The 19,328-nt window shown below is 51.5% G+C and overlaps 2 protein-coding genes across 2 annotated transcripts in view; one reads left to right on the top strand and one right to left on the bottom strand.

The window, feature by feature from the left end:
• ADAM19 (ADAM metallopeptidase domain 19) overlaps positions 1 to 3,752 on the top strand; it is a 79,677-nt gene extending 75,925 nt beyond the window's left edge. Inside the window, exon 23 of the mRNA XM_044230532.1 lies at positions 169 to 3,752. Coding sequence (XP_044086467.1) covers positions 169 to 222 — 54 coding nt within the window. The 3' untranslated portion in view covers positions 223 to 3,752. The remainder of the gene's footprint in view (positions 1 to 168) is intronic.
• A 1,784-nt stretch (positions 3,753 to 5,536) lies between these two features.
• NIPAL4 (NIPA like domain containing 4) lies at positions 5,537 to 18,684 on the bottom strand. Its single transcript, XM_044230546.1, has 6 exons — positions 18,604 to 18,684; positions 14,942 to 15,181; positions 12,354 to 12,410; positions 11,118 to 11,208; positions 8,717 to 8,877; positions 5,537 to 7,850 (listed from the first exon to the last, which is right to left on the bottom strand). The coding sequence occupies exons 1-6, from the start codon at positions 18,638 to 18,640 to the stop codon at positions 7,222 to 7,224; spliced, it is 1,215 nt and encodes a 404-aa protein (XP_044086481.1). The 5' UTR covers positions 18,641 to 18,684; the 3' UTR covers positions 5,537 to 7,221.
• Between the last annotated feature and the right edge of the window lie 644 nt (positions 18,685 to 19,328).

Consider the following 19,328-nt stretch of genomic DNA (forward strand, 5'->3'; position numbering starts at 1 on the left):
TTGACAGTGGACACACAGACATGGTGACAGACTTCTATGGGAATCCATTCTTACCCGAAGGTCGGTTTATCCTCCTGACCAGCCGAAAGCCAGAGGACAGCTCCCATTGACTCCACCGGCCAGCATGTAGCTGATCTCTCTCTCGCTGTCTTCTCTGTCTTTCCACAGTTTCCTGAATACAGATCGCAGAGGGCTGGGGGGATGATCGGCTCAAAGACCTAGACCCCTCTGAAGGAGCTTCTGCCTTTCCTTGAGGACTCTGAAACCCCCCCAGAGGATCCTGGCCATGGAGTCTGGAACAAGCATGTCTGGCCGCCTCCAAGTCCTTCCTCCTCTCTTTCCCTCCTCCCAGAACCACTGCATCTCCGGAAATCTCCTTCTTGACTCGGTGCCTCCTTGGCTTCCTGGGAGGCCCAGAGAGACTACTATCCGATGGCATCAAAGCGTTGTTTTGTGCAATATACTGCCCTGGGGAAGGGAGGAGAGAGCACAGAAGAGGATAAATGGTGGCTTCTTCTCCAACCTCCCTCCTGCTGGCCCGTCACCTCAGAGGTGCCAGTGGGGATGGTCTGGGCTGTCGGAGCTGGTAAGCCCAGCTGGGAAAGGTCCTGTTCAGCCCTTCGGCCCAGGGCTTGGGTTGGAGAAGCCATCCATCCACGTCCTATGTCTCAGAGCTTTCCACGGCTTCTGTCTTCCTTGAAAGTCCCAAGCTAGACAGAGGCCAGATGCTTACTCATCCCTTTTAGCTCTGAGATTGAGAGAGGTCAAACCAGCTTCCACCGCGGCCCTGCCCAGGGCTTGGCTGAGGTCACCACTCCTGGGTCTGTGCCACATGTGACCAAGAGAAGTTCCCTCTCCTCCCCCTCTCCCCGAAAGCCCCACCTCCCCTTACTTACACGGGTCCCCCTGACTCTGACAGGTACTACTTGTGGGCAGTGTAGACAGCAGAGGGAGCACCAGGCTTGGACCTCCTCTGAGCCAACGCCAAAGGTTGTGGCTCTCAACTCGGAATCATTCTTGGTTGCCTTTTCTTTTCTTCTCTTTCCAAGTGCTCGGCACTTTTGATTTCTCCTTCAGAGATTTCTTCCCCGCCCTGACCTACCTGATGTGTGGTGAGTGGGCGTTCAGCACTTCAGCCTCTTGGAGACCTGGTGCTCGCGACCTACAAGCGAGGAGCCTGCTTCAAGAGTTGGCCACTGGATTTGCCATGTGGTTCTAAGAGTGTCTCAAGAGCGTCGAAGCTTTATTTGCCGTTGTGTTTTGTGGCCTCGGCAGGGTGAAGGTCTTACCTTCTACTCCCTGATGGAAATCGAAGGTAGGTCCTCAGGGATGGATGGCAGCAAAGGGGCCATGCCCCAGCCTGTCCCTAGGCCTGGTCATTTATTTGAGGCTTGATCATTGCCCTCTGAGCAGAGAGCTGACCTGTCTCTAGAGATCTGTAGAGAAGCAGCCAACTGTCTTGATGGAACAGAATCGGAGCTGGGAACACCAGGATTTTTATCATCCACTTCCTTGTGTTCTTTCCTCTGGTCACTGCCCTTATCTGACCTTTACAGGAAGAACTTGGAGCAGCTGTGGAAATGGCACTCCAATGGGTACTACCCGCCCCCCACCAACCGCCCCCAGCCCCGGCGCAGGGAAGGAAGGCTATGTGGTGCTCTGCTAAAGTGGACGACTCGTCACTGGAGATGTTCTCTGGTGACGGTTTCCCACCCCCAGAAGGGTGCTGTGCTGTCCCCACCTCCTGCAGTGAGCCGTTGTTCACTCTTGAAAACCTCAATGCAAGGAAGAAGCTTGAGCTTTCACTCCCAACCACCAACCCAGGGCCCCCTTACAGTTCTCTGCATACAACAGGTGCTCAATAGATGTTCTCGGGTTTTAGACTAGTGGGAGATTTGGCATACGCACCTGGGAACACACATGGGGTGGATTTAGAAAGATCTCAGGAAAATGAGGTTCTTTTCCCTCAGGTAGACTGTTACTCATGCCTCTGTCTCCCAGACTTGGGCCCTGGTTGATCCCCAGAGCTAGTTTCCACCTTCCTTGCTGCCTGATTAGGTCAGGGGACAGCCTTCTGTGTAATTGTGTAACTTCAAACGCCCCAGGCCTCAGGGTTGGGGCCCTCAAAAGTAAAGGTGAAAACACCTTGGCAAAAAAAAAAAAATCAGACTTCTACCCACCTGCATGCCTCCCAGACGTTCCTGTGGTATGTCCAGCTTTTCTCCCAGACACGAGGAGGTCGAAGGCTCTGAAGTGAAAATGCCACAGCCACTGTGGCTGCATGAGCCTTTCGAACCTGAAATCCACCCTCCCTGCATCCATACCGGAAAGAGCCCTGGGTTGTATGTTATTGTTTTTCTGTTTTTGTCTTCTGTTATTTTAATACCACCTCCACCCGTAAAACTGTACTGTGAACTGGAAGAAGGTTGAATTTTTAAAATTTGATGAAGACTTTTGGCAGCGGGCTCTAATTACAGTTTCACTTCTGGCTGTGTTCAGGGACTAGGAGTCGCCATTTTGGCGGAGGCTGGGGAGGCTGCCCGGAGCAAGAGCGGCCCTTGCGAGGTCCTTTTGCCCTCCTGTGCCCGAGTGCTGCTTTGAGGTGACAAATGAAAGCAAATACAGCCTTAAGAGGGGCTTTATTGGAAAGGCTTACTGCAAGGAGGGGAAAGGGAACTTGTGATCCGGGCATGGGCTCTAGCAGTAGGGAGACTGCTCAAGGGAGTTCCTGCAAGATCCCACGAGCATCTCAAAGCTCAGAATGAAGGGGCCTTTTCTCTGATCGCTGGAGTAGACTTGGCCAGAGAGAACCTCAGTGGGGCCGTCCTTGTCAAGCTCAGCCTCCCCGGGAAGGGGCTGCTGTGTGTTTGGTGCTGGCTCAGACCTGAGTGTGGGTCCAAGTTCATGTGGGGAGAAGAGGAGCCCAACTAAAGTCTGGTGGAGTCTGCCCTTTGTTCAGATGGAGCTGGATAGAAATCTTTTTAAACACTAACTTAGCCTGCCAGTTTTACAATGGAAATGTTTTCCTTAAGAACTGGGGAGCCGTCTCTGAGATGTAAACCTCAAGGGGCTAGCACTCCTGCTCCCTGTCTCTGGGGGATTTTATCCCATGTGCCTGGCTCCAAGTTGTAACTACCTACTTGCCATTCATTCTTTTTAGCCTCGTTGACTTTTCCCTAAAAGGCCCTTTTCTGCCCCAGCTCTGAGATGCTTGCAGATCTTACAGGATTGGGGGAGCCCCTTCTCCCCACTGCAGTAGCCCCTTGCTGTCTCTTGCAATAGTCCTTTTGAATAAAACCTCCCCTCGCCTATGTCCAAATTTGTTCTTATTTGGCAAAGGGTATGGAAGACTTGCATATTTCACACTGGGGACCAGTTCTAAAGTCATGATTGTGTTAAATATGTGTATAACAGCTCTGCTGGGCACCCAAGGGAATGCCAACTGGAAAGGTGCCCCATCCCTAGGGAAGCTTGCTAAGAGGGGTTCTGTAGAATCCAAGCCAGTGTCCCCAAAGCCACCCTTCTGTGCAGCCTCTCACACCATCCACTGTGTGTACGTATGTGTCTGGGATCTAGGGCAATGTGAATTTTCTTTTTATTTGGAGATCGTTCACGAAAAACAGATCCTTTTCTCTCTTGTCCGCCTATTAATTGTTTACAATATTTGTACATCTATGCAAAATACTTGAATGGGCCATGGTGCCTTTTTTCCTTGTTTGTATTTAATTAAAGTAAATTGTCATTTGAAATGCTGTCTGGTTTGGCGGTTCTTTTTTGTGTTTGCTTTAATCTCCCCCTGCTCAGCCTGGGTAGGATCCATCCCATGGGGACGTGGCGGAAGAGTTCCCACAAAGACCATCAGTCCACCTGTCAGGCCTGAAGCCACAGAAAAGCCCTGGGTTTTTCCATGACCAGTCGAGGGGGCTATTTGTCTCTGTCCCTGAACATAGGCTGGTCTCGTTTAGTTGGGTCTTGGGTCATAAAGGCATGAATGATCTGGGAGTCTCTGCTGTGTTCCTTGTCTTGCTACACTACTGGGTTAGGAGACAACCAAGATCCTGTGTTCGCCTCCTCTTCTTATTGCTATAGGTCAGATGCACATCAAAGTGGTGGGGGGGAGGGGCTTGCTCAAGGTCTGTTGGGCTGGGTGGGCAGGTACAGAGCGAAGCCTGGGGTTGAGTAGGCTTTTGGACTCCAGATCCCTGTGTGACAACAGCTCACATCCAGTAGTGCCTCCGAGTCTGCAAAAGGACCTCACCCTTATTCTCTCATTTGATCCCCACCTCAGTTCTAAGGTTCTCCAAGAGAGAACATAATAACCACGAGAGCAGGTTAACATCCACTGAGTTTTGAGCTGGCATTGTATCCTACTTTCTTTATGTGAATGATCTCATTTAATCCTCACAAAAGCCCTGAGAGGTCTTTGGTATCTGATTCTATTTTTCTAACTTCTCAGGGCTTTGAGATTGCCTAAGGATTTCAAAGGCATCAAACACAAATGCTTTGACTACTGCAATGCCTGCTCAAGAAATTAGCCCCTTACCGAAACCCTGCTGCCTGCTTAACGCCATCATCTAAACTAGCCGCCAGTCCTAGATTGGCCAGCCACAGAATGCACAAAACCTGGGCAGACAGACCGAGGTCTGCGTCCCAGCTCTGCTGCTTACTAGTTGCGAGAGAGTGGATGAGTTCCAGAACCTGAAGCCTCTTTCTGCTACACTGTGGGAGATAACCATAGAGGTATAACACCTCCCTCAAAAGTGTCGTGATCATCAGGAAAGTGCACCCCGTGATAGCACCCACCTGTTCCTGGCACAAGCCAAGTGCTCAGAAATTGCTATGACGGTTTTAGAGTTGCTCTTCCGGACAGGACGGGGGGGATTCATTTAATTCTGATCTGGACTGAGAGCTGGCCCCCAAACGTTTGGGCAAAGAAGGACTATTGGAACAGAATTGTCCCTACATTCAATAAATGTTTTTAGGAGTGCCAACTATGTGTTGAGCAGTGAGAATAAGCAGCAAATAAAGACCAACTCCCATGGGGCTTCCGTCTACACAGGGGAAACAGCACAGATCACAGAAAAGAATCAAGTAGTGCCAGGCTTCTTTAGTCCTTCCGGGAGATGGACTGCCTGCTGGTTCAGATTCAAGACTTGGAGCCGGATATCAACTTTGAATCTTCCTGACTGCGTGACCTTGGGGGATTACTTAACCTCCCTGTAACCCTTTCCTTGTATATAAAATGGGGATTGAAAAATGTATCTACTTTGGGGATTTGTGAGGACCTAAAAGAATTCACATGAAACTTAGTACTGTGCCCGGTTCCCAGTACGGGCTCAGGCATTAACAAGGGATGAATATTTTCAATGGACTATTCCCCAAACGGTCTTTCCCACTGGAGGGAGGGGGTGGCTGCAAAAGTTACTGTAGGGACTTACTTGGCAGCCACAACCCTGCAGAGATTGGGTACCAGCTCCCCGGCCCCAGACAAACCAGTTTCATTGTTTTGCATCCAAAGAAGGCCAAGACACAAGTATTGAGTAAACGTACTCAGGGTCTTTATTCTTGACCCCGCAGACCACACTCTCAGGGCCCTTCGATGACTGCCATTCTCAAAATCCAACATGTTGCATTGATTTTAGCCACAGACAGAAATCCACATTCATTAAAAACCGGGGATTTGAGGCTGGAGGTGCAGGAAACCAGTCTGTCGGTCAGACGAACCTGTGGAGGTTCAAGGCCAACAACAGTCCGGCCCCGGCTTGGCTGTGCTCAGGGGAGGGGGCGTCAACCCAGGACACAGGTACGGGGTTATACAGGGAAGCTCTGTGTCCTCAACCCAGGGGATGAGGATCAAGCCTTCCCTCTTTATAGACATACTGGCTCTCTTACTTCCCCTTCAATGGTCCTTCCAACACCTGGAGCTAGAAAGAAGACAGGAAGCAAACTCTCTCCAGCTGCTCTTGTGTATTGAATGCTTCTGGTCAAATGTGAGGGGACTAAGGGTGGTCCCCAAAGCAGGTGGTGTTGGAGCAGTCATGACCTGCTATTTCACAGGGCGGGGAGCTCATCAGTGGCCCTGGGGACTTGGTTGCAATCAGATCAACAGCCAGAATGCACCCCATGGCAAGCTTACAACCTGACAGGTCACTCAAGTTCAAAGCGGATCCCACTGCTCAGGCACCTGAGGCTACAGCCCAGAAATTACCCAGAGCCCCTCCCACCTGGGCTCTTGGTTGGGCACCAGAGTAAACACAAAAGTTAGCTCCGGGTTTCTAGAGGGCTTCTGGCTGCTTTCTGCCAATTTCTGATGCTGCTCCTCCTTCTCCCCATCTCCCCAAATCATATTTTGGTTGACTCCTTGAGGAAAAGGAAAGTGCATCTGCCAAATTCTATGACGACAGCCGGACTACTTTTAAGACCAGCGCAAACACGGTTCTCTTTCCAGAGTGAGGCGAAATGAAACACTGGCTGTGGAGGACCTTCTGTTACCGTTGTTCTTGTCATTTTGTTTTGAGTCCTAAGGTAATTGCCCAAATGCCTCAGTGACGACTCCTTAGGACAGAGAGAGAGACAGAAGGGGTGGGTCTGGGGAAGGACGGAAACAAAGACGCTGACCTCCAGGCTGGAGTGCTCGGGGAACAGGGCTGCTGCAAATGGTCCCTGAGACATCAGGTGGTTTTCACCGTAAGAAGATCATCTGAGGTCATGCTTTTGTCCCCAGAGACCGAGTGGCAAAAGCAGCAGGACGTCTCACATCAGTCAGTCCTGGATGGGGAGGCGTGAGGAGCTGCTGTCTGGGCCTCTGGCAACGCTCTTCCTCCTTGGGCGGAGGAATGGGATTCAGTCTCAGGAGAGCGAGCACTAAGGATTTCCCGACAACCAGCATCTCAGGGAAGGTCTTGGCCTGTGCTACATTCAACGGGTCAGATTCTCCCTTCTTCCCCACAACGCAGGGATGGCACCGAGGACACAAGTGGGAAGGGAGGTCCAAAGGACCTGCTGGCACCGATGTATTTGGTCGCTGAGGCTGTTTCCACGAAGTTCTGCTGCCACCACTCACTGGGTAGGGAAGCTTCTTCTGGAAACAGTGATGAGGTATAAATGAACATCTCGAGAAAAGAGAGCCCGCTGGTAACAGTGGGGACGAAAGTAACCAGGTGCCTCTGAAATGGAGAGGTCAGGCTATACCGTAGAGCTCATCTTCTCACTCACCAAGTTTTAAGAATGGATTATAAATACTCTGGGCTTCTCTTCTGGTGATGGGGTGCTAGAGAGTTCTATATTGTCCACAAGGACATTCTTGTCTTCCAGTCTGATGACGGTGGGCTCAGGGGTGGGAGAGGGGGTTGGGTTTTTGTGCATGTGGGGCAAGCTGGTCTGGCTGATGTCCAGGTCTTTGAAAGCGTGAAGCATGAACACACCCAGAATGATGGTGACAAAGCCAGAAAGGGTGCCCACAATGTCCACTGCAGACATGCTGTGCCATTCCTTGAAGAGGATGACGGAGGAGGTAACCACCACCGTGGTGAAAAACACATAGTAGATGGGGAACACCAGCGAGGTATTAAAAATGTCCAGCGCCCTGTTGAGGAAGTTGACCTGAGTGCTGAGAGAGAGTGCCAGGATGAGGGACAGGATGTAGGGGAGGGGGTGCCGCACCACTGGCATCCCTTGGAAGAAGTTCTTGATGGTGATGCCCAGGCCCTTGACAGCAGACACAGAGAAGGCTCCGATCACAGAGCAGATGATGATGTAGACAAGGATATTCCTTTGTCCGTAGCGTGGAGCGACAACGAAGATGAGGATGAGGCAGAACACCAGGAGAAGCACAGCAAACACGATGTACCCTTCAGAAGGGGTGGGAGACAGAAAACCAAGCTGCAGAGGGAGGGCTTAGTTTCTAGAACCTTCTACCCCTGGTCATGGGAGATAGCACTAAAAACCTGAGCCCTTAAAGTTAGACAGACATAGGGTCCAGCCCCATGTCACAACTTTTAAATAACTTGGGCAGGTTATTAATTAAAGTGCAAAACCTCCATTTCCTTACTTGTAAAATAGACCTAATAATAGGACCTTTCTCATAGATCTTTTTTTGTGGGATTAAATGAGATAATGCAAACTATAAGACTGTGTCATTCCCCCCACCCCTGTTAATGCCCAATGTGATGGTATTTGGACATCAGGCCTTTGGAGGGTGGCACCCTTTGAAGATGGCACCCTCATGAATGGGATCAGTGTCCTTATAAAAGAGACCCCAGAGAGCTAGCTCCCTCACTCCTTCCACCATGTGAGGACACAGAGAGAAGTTGGCCATTTATGAACCCAATTATGGCCCAAACCAGGGCCTTGATCTCGGACTTCCCAGAAGTATAAGAAATACACTTCTGCTGTTTATAAGCCCTCCAGTCGGTGGTATCCTGTTACAGTGGCCTGAACATACCAGGACAATGCATAGAATGTATTTAGAACCGTGCCTGGTACGTAATAAACACAGAATAAATGACATCAATACACATCAGGCTGGGAAGCCTGTGAGCCAACCCTAAGACAAGCCCTCGCCCCCCCCACCCCCGACTTTCCTTCTTTAGCCTCCTTCTCCTCCAAGGGGCAGCACCTGGCACGGTCAGCACCCAGTGAGACCTTCCCTGGGGTTCATCGCCTGTGCTTTCCAGCTTCCGCGGGCGGGACGGGGCGGGACGGGGCGGGGTCCTACCTGTGTCTTTCATCTTAGCAGCCATCTCCACGATGGTGGCAACCTTCTCTTCCTCCGGGGCGTGTATCACCATCACTGTGCTGCCAGCCACACAGATCACACAGCCCAGCTTCCCCAGCAGATTCAGGCTCTCTCCCAGGAAGTATGAGGACAGGATGGCACTGCAGGTGGACATGGGAGAGAGGGATTAGCAGCCGGGCCTTTCCCAGCGTCCTGAAGGAAAATGGTGGCTGAGCAAGCATTCATGGAGAAGAACAGATCAGGACTCACTACTCTCCCCCACAAGATGTTTGAAATAGATACTCATTTATGGGAGGGTTCTGGTGTGTGCTGGAGGAATGGACATATATGTGGATTTCTTTCACTAAAAGGATCCCCCAACAGAGAAGTCACAAAAGCCCTCATGGCATTGTCTATCTTCCCACCCAGTAAGCACATCTCCCCTTAACATTACGAACAGACGCTTTCAGGCTTGACTTATATACCTCTGATGGCAAGCAACTCATCCCTTCACAAAGCAAATGATTCTATCGTAGGTTCATTCTAATTACCAAAAATATGATAATTTCTATTCAATGTCCTATTTCTGCTCCTTGAGTTCTTTGGGTTCGTATAGAACAGATCTTCCATTTGTATATGTCAATATAAACCACCACAATGACAATTATAGGTGCTATGTCCTAGCATAATACCTAGTACATAATATATGTAATGTATAATGTACATAATACATTATGTACCTGGTACATAATACATTACATATATTATGTACTAGGTATTATGCTAGGAACCTTCTACTTATTTTTTTTAAAGATTTTATTTATTTATTTGATAGACAAGATCACAAGTAGGCAGAGAGGCAGGCAGGGGTGGGGGGAAGCAGGCTCCCCACTGAGCAGAGAGCCCAATGTGGGGCTCGATCCCAGGACCCTGAGATCATGACCTGAGCAGAAGGCAGAGGCTTAACCCACTGAGCCACCCACGCGCCCGGGATTTTCTACTTATTATATTCCATTAACATCTTATAACTCTTTGAGAAGTAAAATATACTATCCCCATTTTATAGATGAGAAGACTGAGTCTCCTAAAAGTTAAAATAACTTGGCAAGGTCATACTACTAGTAATTAGCAGGGCCAGGATTTTAGCCGAGTTTCTGTCTGATTATAAATCCTATGATTTTTCCTCTACCCCTCATTGAAGAGAATTCCTGTGACCTCCCTGTGTTTTCTCTTGCCTGGGCAAAACCCCTCCAGTTTCTCGCTATTCCTTGGTGATATGATTTTCGTTCCCTCACATCCTCAGATGAGCTGGCAGAGGTGAGGAAGAAGGGAGGGAAACTGGACAAGGCAGGTATGATCGCAGGACAGCTTTCTGTTTCTTTAGGAAGGTAACATGAGCATAGGGTAAAAGACAGTTGGCTGATCTAGGACTGAATTACTCCCCAAAGTTCTGTTTAAGGTACCAAGAGAGAGGGCATTGATGTCCAAGCTCCTCTGAATGTCTTCCGTCTCTCCTCTAAAACTACCAAAAACATTGGCATTTGAGAGAGGCTGGGGGCATTTGCATAGGCAGGTCACACAGTGGAGAATTCCTTACCTCTCCCAACTTCCTGAGAGTGGAAATTCGTACAGTAATCAGATAGGCGACAGTGTAATCATGGCTACATCAGCCAGCTGTGTGATGTGAGTCATGCCTCTGTTTATTCTTGATTGTGTCAATGTTACAAAATTGTAATCAAGATGGTAGGAAAAAAAACAAAAAACAAAAGAAACTGTGTGTACTGGGTGTGGTTTTATGGGATTTACCAAGGCACCCAGGTTAAAGCCAATCATCACAGCCAGCTTCAAAGGGGGCTCCAAGACCCCCCTCCGTCCCCAGGAACTATGCTTATAGTTAGAGAAGAAGGTGGCAATGGGAAGCCCACAGAGTTAGTCCTTGAAGCAACGCCCTAGGGATTATCATCCGCACTGAGCAGAGCAGAAACAGAGGCTTAGGGGAGTTTAGGGGCTGGCCCATGGTAATGTAATTACTGAGTGGCTGAGCTTAAGGTCAGAGCTCAGGGAGAGGCGATCTTGAGCTCCTGCTTTCCAGCTTGAACGCTGCGCCTACTGACCCACCAAGACATTGACGTGAGACGTCCGGCTTGGTGGCACTGGAAGCCCTTCCAGCTGGTCTGGACTTGGCCGCCCCTTCTATTGGCCGTGCTTCTGAGGGGATGCTAGAGAAGAAGCAGCCAACAGTCCAAGGCTCGGAACTCGGACCAGCACAGTGCCTCTTTCTGGGAGCTGGGACCGACCCAGGTCCCTGACTGCAAGCGGCAGGTGACCCCAATTACAGCTCCAGACCTCAACAAATTGAAAACAGGAAGGAGGGAGAGACAGCAAGAGAGGAGATGATAACCTTATGAGGACACTCAGCGCTCCCAGAGGCGTGACGACTGTCGCAGGAGCAAATGCGTAGGCCCCGAAGTTGGCAACTTCTCCAGCAGCCACTAGGAAATGAAGAGAAAAAACAGGGTAGTGTGGCTTCGAGGCCCCATCTCCAGCCCAAACTAACCTGGGTGGAGACAGTTTCATTCAGTGATCAACCATTCCCAGAATCCCGAACCCGCATTCCCTTAGAATCTTGGTCCTTATGCTTTGCCTCTGGCGAATCTGATCGGAATGTCAGGCCCAGACTCTCCTGATCAAATCCTTCCATTTTAAAGATGGGGCAAGCTAGGCCCAGAGTCCAAAGTCACATGGCATGGGGGCGGAAGGACGCCTTCCTATCCCCGAGGCATCTTGGCTTCTAGTCCAGGCCACCGTGAAGTGTGCCTCGGGGACACCCGATATTTGGCCTGTATCTACACGGTGCACTCTAGGAAGTGTTAATACCAAAGAAACATTTAGTTATTGATTCTCCAGGTACCACTTGGTCATGGAGCCATCTGTCCCAGAGGAACTGTGGGCAGGTGGTTAGAAATTCTGACACTCCCCCACAGCCTGGACGAGATGCATAGAATGTATCCTCCGCATTTGAGTTTCTAGTTTGCAGACAACTACAAGTGCGTTTTCTGTGTCTGCTGGTCGAGAATGACCTGGGTCTGCCCTTTGGGAGGAGAGGATGAATGCAGTGGCCATGACCAAGACTGGGATCAAAACCTGACTTATAAATGGAAAGCTGGCTAATTTTTCCATTCGAAAGAATTAGGACTGGAAAGCCAGCGAGGGTGGGTGGAAAGCGGGGGTAATGTGCGAATGTGTAAATCTGGGCAAACTTTAAGTGGCAGACCAGCCATCCACTACGTCAGCCAACACACTGCCTGTGGAATGGAAAACCTGGCTGAGGGGTGCCAAGACACTGCGACTGGTAGCTGGAGTCCCTCCGTTTCCAGGCTAGTTGAGTAATGACATCGCTCTCATTAGCAGCTCTCTACAAGCCTCTCTGGGGTTACAAGTCTCATGGATGCAGGACTGACTTGGGGTGGAGAATGTGATCCGAAATACGGGGAAGATGTTCTACCTGCAACGGCTGCCAAGGTTTTCCCTTTGAGATTCACACTTCGCACAAAGACAGAAATAGTCCCACCACCCCCCCCTTCGTGTCCGCCTCTGCCATCAGTGCGTCAGTGTTGTTAGGAAAGAGCCCACTTACTGGTGAGAAAGCCAGCCCACCACATGGCGTCCTTCAGGTAGCCATACCCTCCGTCCACTGTAGAAAGGAATGGACACAAAGTCAGAACTTGGCCGTGCTTTCTCAGGTCCTTTCTCCTTTCTACCTTAACTCTCCAGTCTTGAAGGGTTCAATATATGTTTCCCTTGCTTAGTCCTCTGGGCGTGCCTCTGGGTCCCCTCGAGTGACTTTATCCATTCCCAAAGTTGCACATACCATCTTTATGCTGGCTTTATTTCATTTACGGGTACTGAGCCTTTCTCCTGAGCCTAGATGAATGTCCAGTTGCTTACTTGACGTCTCTTGGATCTCCCACAGGCATCCCAAACTCTGTCCTAAACAGAACTGTTGATTTTAAGGGCACCCCGCCCACCGACCCACCACAGGAAGCTCAGTAAGTGGTACCTCCATGTACCTAGCTGCTTAAGCCAGAAACCAGGGAATCGCCCTCGACTCTCCCCCTCCTCCACCTTCTGGGTTCCATCCAACCTGCTGTTTCCCTCTCCAAAGAGCATCTCACATGTGTCTAGTCCACTGCCACCACCCGACTCCAAGGCGTTACCCGCTCTGGCCTGGGGTGAGGCCACAGCCTCCCAAGGTTCCTCTGGTGTCACTGCCATCATCCCTTTATAACCCATTCACTCAGAGCAGCCGCTGGTCTTTTAAGGATATAAATCATACTGTCACTCCTCAGCTTTTAACAGGCCAATGGCTTCCAAATACAAGACCAAAATCCTAAACAAGCCAGTTCATAGCTTTGACCCTGTTCCCATCTCCAAAGGTACCTCTCTCCTCTCTTCTTACTACTGTCTAGCCACTCGGGCTTTCTTCTAGCTCCTCTAAAACGAGGAACTCTTTTTGGCCTTAAGACCTTTGCTTTTCTGTGTCAGGAATAGTCTTCTTAATGACATTGGCTTATATCTACCCTCACTCTTCGGGGCTTTGCTTGAACGTTGCTTCCCCTAAGATGCCCTCCCTGACCCCTTATCTCTGTGATGTCTCCCTTGGGATTCTCTTCATCACACCAGCTCTTGTCCTTCATGGTACTATAATTTGAGTTAATGTATTTATTTTCTGGCATGTTCCCCCACTCAAATGGAGACACTATGACACCCAAAATTGTATTTTGGGTCAGAAATGGAGCTAGAATTGGAATCTCAGGAGTCTGCTTCCAAAACACAGTGTCTCACAGAACACGACACTGAACATGTCCAAACCTGAACCATCCTGATGCCATAAACCTGCTCATCCTGCACTCTCCATCTCAGGAAACAGCGCCCTCGTCTCCCCAGTCGCTCAAGTCAGAGAGCTGAGTCAGTCTCTACTCTGTTTTACCCTCCCCTTAAAGCCAGTCAACACCAAACCCAGGAAGTTCTACCTTTGAAAGCTATCCCTGGACTCCACCATGGTCTCTGTTCCCACCGCAATTCCCCCAGTCCAAGCTGTGCTCTCTCTCTCCCCTAACTGGTCTCCTAGGTGCTGTGTTTGTGCCCTAATCCCTTATCCACGCAGGAACCAGGAATTTCTTCAAAACGTAAATGGAACTATGTCTGTCCCCTGCCTAAAACCTTCGCCACTTACAAGTGTGCCCAAACTCTGGGACCCCGTTTATAAGACTCTTTGCCATCTGGCCCTTCCCCCGTCTCTTACCCACCACCCCACCACCCCCTCAGCCCTCCTGAGCTACTTTCAGCTTCTAATGTCACTCATGTTCTCTCACCTTGGAGCCTTTGCACATGCTGTCCTTTCTACTACGACCTCCTCTTTCCCCCCTCCCTTAGCCATCTCATCATTCAGGTCCCAGCTTCCAGATCACCTTATAGAAAACCTCCCCTAGCCCTCCTGGCCTGGGCTTTTCATGCCCCTCCAAAATACCCCCTAAGTGTCCTGGATTTTCCCCATGATAAAGAGCATGTCACACACTGGGGAACAGTTGCCTGGGTCCCCCACTCGGCTCGATGCCCCATGGGTCCCGGGTCCCCATGTCCAGCATGGGACCTGGCACAGCAGGTATGCAGTGAATGATAATTAAACGAACAAATTCTTTTACACATGTTTCCTTTTCTCCAGAATGGGTTCATAGATATACACCTTATTGCAACAACTCCCTTGTGGACAGAGCCTCAGTCATTCTTTTGTCGCCTGTGAGGGGCTCCATCTGAGAGGCCGCGGGGCCACCGGAAATACCGGTGATACCACTGGAGATACCACTGCTCTGGGCAGAGGTATCTGTATTCCCACTTGGCAGGGAAATCGTGGTTGCCCAGGATGACAGAGCTGGTAAGAAATAAAACTGGACTCGATCTGGGGTTTCGGATTCCTGGCCCTGAAACTTTTCTTTATCTGTACCCCAATTAACATATCTTGAAGTTCTCCAGAAATGTTGGATTTTTAAAGGGAGGTCTCCTGAGGGTGGACTGGATTCCCAGCGGGGTTAACAGTGAACCCTAGACCATGGAAGCTAAGCTCGCCAACTGCCGCAGGGGACCCTCGTGAAGGGAGGTTCACAGGGCTGGCTGGGGGCTCCGCTGCCTAGCACCCCATGCCCGTCCTCCCTGCCAGGACCCTACCAGCCCGTGTGGCCCCGGAGGCCACCAGTCGCTGAAGGCCTTTCTTCTTGAGGATGACGCTGCTGCCGATGAGGAAGCTGGACAAGAAGGCCAGGCCCAGACCAACGTAGAAGCCATAGTTCTGCCTGAACCTCTCCTTCCAGCTGTGAGAGGTGACATTACTGGGCACCTGGGGGCTGAGGTCGCTGACGATCTGGCACAGGACTTGGTGGGAGGAGCAGTACAGGCTGATCAGGGAACCTGGACGGGAAGAGCATGATAAGAAAGTCACACCGGGGACATCCGTGTGCTTTCAAAATCCTGGAACTGGCCACTGTTTCATACCCCATAGTTCAGCCGCAGTGGGCCTCCGTCCACACAAGGGGCTTCAATCCAACAACAATAGATAGCATCCTCTGAGTGCCTATACCCGGCTAGGGGTTTTATTTGCGGAACTCATCCAATTTTTATGACCATCTGTCAGATCAGTGCTGCCTTGAGTTCCCATTTCATAGATGGGAAAATAGAGGCCGTGAGATGTCAGGCACCTTGCCTAAGAACACAGACTGCCTGATTCCAGAACTCTAGCGCATGACCACTAAGGTGTTCTGATGCCCCACACACCAAGCAGGGTCCTCCAAGCTCTCAGACATCACTGATTCCAACCCCCCACCCTCCCGAGGCATCCCCTCCCAGCCTCTGGACCTCGGATAGCTCAGGATCACACAGGGAGTCTCCCCTCCAAGTGGCCTCTTCACTGCCATATCCGCACCTCCAGCCACAAGTGGGACTCCTGATAGTTAACATGAGGGATTGAGGCTAGAACTCCCACAGCCCCTTCAGAACCAGCAGATAACTAAATATAAGCAGCCTGTTGGTTACAACAGACCATTCCTGGGCCTTATTCTAAGACCTCTGGGGCCCGTGGCCAGTGGCGGGGGCCTCCTTCCAGCCTCAGACGGATTACTGTCCCTGTCGCCCCATGAAGCATCCCTTTAGTTCGCCTTCCAAGTCCTAGAGATCCTGAAAACCTGAATCAGCCCTCATGTCCCAGAACCCACCAACCCTTGCTTGCCTTCTGGCACAAACACTAAGGACAATAGGACAACCTTGGTCCCGAGGGGCACGCCCTCTGTCAGGGGAGCTAAGTTGCCCAAGTTCAGAAAAACCACCTAAATCACAGCCAGTAATTCCCCAGCGCCACGACCACATGCTCCTCTGCTCTGGGGTGTTCCGTGAGCATTCCTATCGTGGAAATGGCACAGGGATCATGTCCAGGGTTTTAGCTGAAGAAACTGGGGCCCTGATAAGTTTGGTAAGCTGAGTAAGACGACACTGGCAGCACACAGTGAAGCCAAACTGTTCTCCATGTGATGTCAAAGCCATGCTCTTAACTGCTACCGGTGCCCCACAGGGCAGGCAGCAAGGGCAGGCTGGGTTTTCGCTTTGTCTCTTGAGGGTTGTTTTAAACTATGAATTCATTACCTACATTTAAAATCATATTTCCTGGGGCGCCTTGGTGGCTCAGTGGGTTAAAGCCTCTGCCTTCGGCTCAGGTCATGGTCTCAGGGTCCTGGGATCGAGCCCCACATCAGGCTCTCTGCTCTGCAGGGAGCTTGCTTCCCTTCCTCTCTCTGCCTGCCTCTCTGCCTACGTGTGATCTATCTGTCAAATAAATAAATAAAATCTTTAAGAAAAAAAAAATCAGATTTCCCATGAAAATCCAGCTTTTGATCTGCCTCTGTTTACCTTATGGAGCGCACCTTCCCAGAGCCCACCACTGACTGTCGCTGAGAGTGGCTGCCCCCTTAGGACACGTTCTATGCAATTCCCCGGGGTCTGTATCTGCTGCCCTTCAATCATTTGGGTTATGTGCTCAGCCCCTGTAGGCATCTGAATTTGTGACCGCCAGCGGTAGAAGGTCTTTTTTAAACTGTGGGGCACAAAACTTCAGGCTCCTGCGCCAAGGATGGAAGCCTGGGCCAGGCACTTCTCCTCAGAGCAATGAGAACTACAGGCCGGCACTGGATGGGCCTCAAAGTCCAAGGTCATGCAGCTTTGGCATTGGCGGTATCTGGATCATAGAGTGGCATCTAGATCCAATAAAGAAAGAGTAATGTTGACCTTTTCTCCCATGGCACAGAAGCAGAGAACAATGGTGCTGGAGAGCCCAGGAGACAGGCTGGTTAACTCTCTTACTTGCAGCCAGGAAAACTGAGGCCCAGACGAGGGGAAGGACTTGCTTGAGTCTCACAAAAACCTAGTGGCCGAGCTGGGCCTGGAAGCCACTGGGGACATCCATGTGTCTTTTGCAATGAGTGATCTCTCTTCCTAACACCTGTGTCACAATGAAGAGAAGGTATGACAAGAAGCCATCTCCATCCCTACTCAGATTTGGTCTGACCTCTCACTCCTGTTCCTCAGCTCAAACGGTCGAGTCTGGGGAGTTCCCTGAATGCAGGAAATGAGCCAGAGCCAGGATATGGGCCAAGGAAGGTGACTCCCTAGAAGAAGGCCAATCCCATTCCCACGCCCTTCACCTGCCTTCCTGAAGGTGCATCTCCAGGAGGTGGAGCCAAACGGTGAACTTGCCTGTTTTGGGAAGGCTGAAGCACCCAAGGCCTCGGCAGCCTCCAGTGAATTAAGTTTTCCCATAAGGACAGAAAGAAAAAGAGAGAGAGGTCTGATGGCCAAAGGAAATCCAGCTCTGGGGGGGATGCTCATTAGACAAATAGCTGTTGGGCCTGGTGATTCCTATTTCTCTTCCAGAATATGCTAGGACCAGGGAACATATTCTTCCCCAGGGGAAGGTGAGGCCGAAAGTGGACTGCATTGTTGGTCAGGAAACCAAAGCCAGCCAACACCCACAGAGCTGGCTTTGAACACTTCGCTGGGCAAGAGAAGTTAGAGAAACGACGCTCTCTGACAGGCCGCCAGAGCAAGGGGAGGTAGGAACACGGAGACACATCAAGAAAGGGGTATAGCAACATGAGAATCCAAGAGCTCTAATTTTACATTCCACTCCCCCAACTGCAGGACCCTTGGGCAAATTATCGGGCTTTTCAGGGCCTCTGTTTCTTTCTCTCCAGAAAGGAGACAGCAAGGTAATAATACGTACTTGCCCTCTAGAGTGAAGGACTAAATGAGATAATGCGGGTAAAGGGCCTAGTGCACCACGGCATTCCTGGTAAGAGCTCAAGGCACAGCTCAGGGTCTTTCCTTAGCCCTTCCTGGTTTTCTTTCCCTCATTTTCCTACAAGGTGCATTTGGGTTTGGCGGTGGTGAGTGTCTGCGCCCCTCTCCCTGGTCTTTGGTGGGCCCCAGCGAGACAACCAGACCCGGGCAGGTAAGAGAATCTGAAGCAACTATACATAAGAAACCACCGTGAAACCCCCCACCTCTGGCTGACCAGCTCCAATCAATTATGCCTGCCTCCGCTTCCTCCCGCCCCACGCGTCCCTTTTCCTCCCATGCCCCCTCTCAGCTCCCCAGCTCCGAAGGTGGGTAAGTCAGCCAGAACCCTGCTCTTCTCCCCCGCCCAAGACCGGCCCGACCATAGGTCATGCTGACCCAGCCCTCCCCGGTTTGGGCCGCCGCAGGAGAGCACGCGAGGGAAAGGAGCAGCGGGGAAGGGAAGGCGCGAAGCGCGCGGCGCTCCCGGGTCCCCTGGAGCCCGCACGCACCGTTCTGGCAGCTGGCGTTGCTGGCTGGCAGCTCCATGTGCCCCGGGCGCACGGACCGACGGACGGACGCGCGGGCGGCTGGCGCCCAGGGCTCCCCGGCTCCGGAGCAGGTGGCCGAGACTCGTCCCGGCTTGGCCAGCGTGCGAGAAGCTGCTGGGGTCGGGCCCAGGGGTGGAGAGAATGACGCGGCCCGGAGGGGGACGGTCCCTAGGGAGGAGTCACCCCGGCGTCTCGGGCAACTCCCTGGGTCGGGGGCCCAGCGACGGGGCTGCCAGCACAAGGGCACGCGCCCTCCCGGGGTGCGGAGGCTGCCGGGCATCCCGGGAGGGAGTCGCCGAGTTGCGGGGGGTGGGGGGACTCCCCACCCCCACCCCGGCAGGAGGCAAGGGGGCGGGTCCCCTGGCGCCACCCCTCCGCGACGCCCGGACTGCACAGTTGCCTTGGCAGGAACAGAGTTGATGGGTCCTCAGAGGTGGGAGAGGGGGAGACTTCCTGGCCAAGATGGAAGTGGAAACGTGGGAGTTGGAAAAGGCACTGCAGCCCGTTGGAGCCCTCTCAGACTGGGGGTGGTGTCCGAGACCCTGGTTTTTTTCCTGCCTGCCTGCCTTCCTGGCTTCCTACTTCCCGGCCTCCCTGCCTTGTTCATTCATTCAGCATAGGACTGAACTGTGCTGGGCACTAGCACACCACAGGCACACAGTAAGTAAGTGCCCCCAAAATGGTGA

This window comes from Neovison vison, chromosome 1, assembly GCF_020171115.1.
Source record: "Neovison vison isolate M4711 chromosome 1, ASM_NN_V1, whole genome shotgun sequence".
NCBI lineage: Eukaryota > Metazoa > Chordata > Mammalia > Carnivora > Mustelidae > Neogale > Neogale vison.

Excerpts from the sequence above, each read along its gene's own strand:
- NIPAL4 (XM_044230546.1), bottom strand. The coding sequence starts at position 18,640 with ATGGAGCTGCCAGCCAGCAACGCCAGCTGCCAGAACG. Across the intron at positions 15,182-18,603 it reads CAACGCCAGCTGCCAGAACG|GTTCCCTGATCAGCCTGTAC; the intron begins GTGCGTGCGGGC and ends CTTCCCGTCCAG. Across the intron at positions 11,209-12,353 it reads GTGGGCTGGCTTTCTCACCA|TGGCTGCTGGAGAAGTTGCC; the intron begins GTAAGTGGGCTC and ends TTCATTTCCTAG.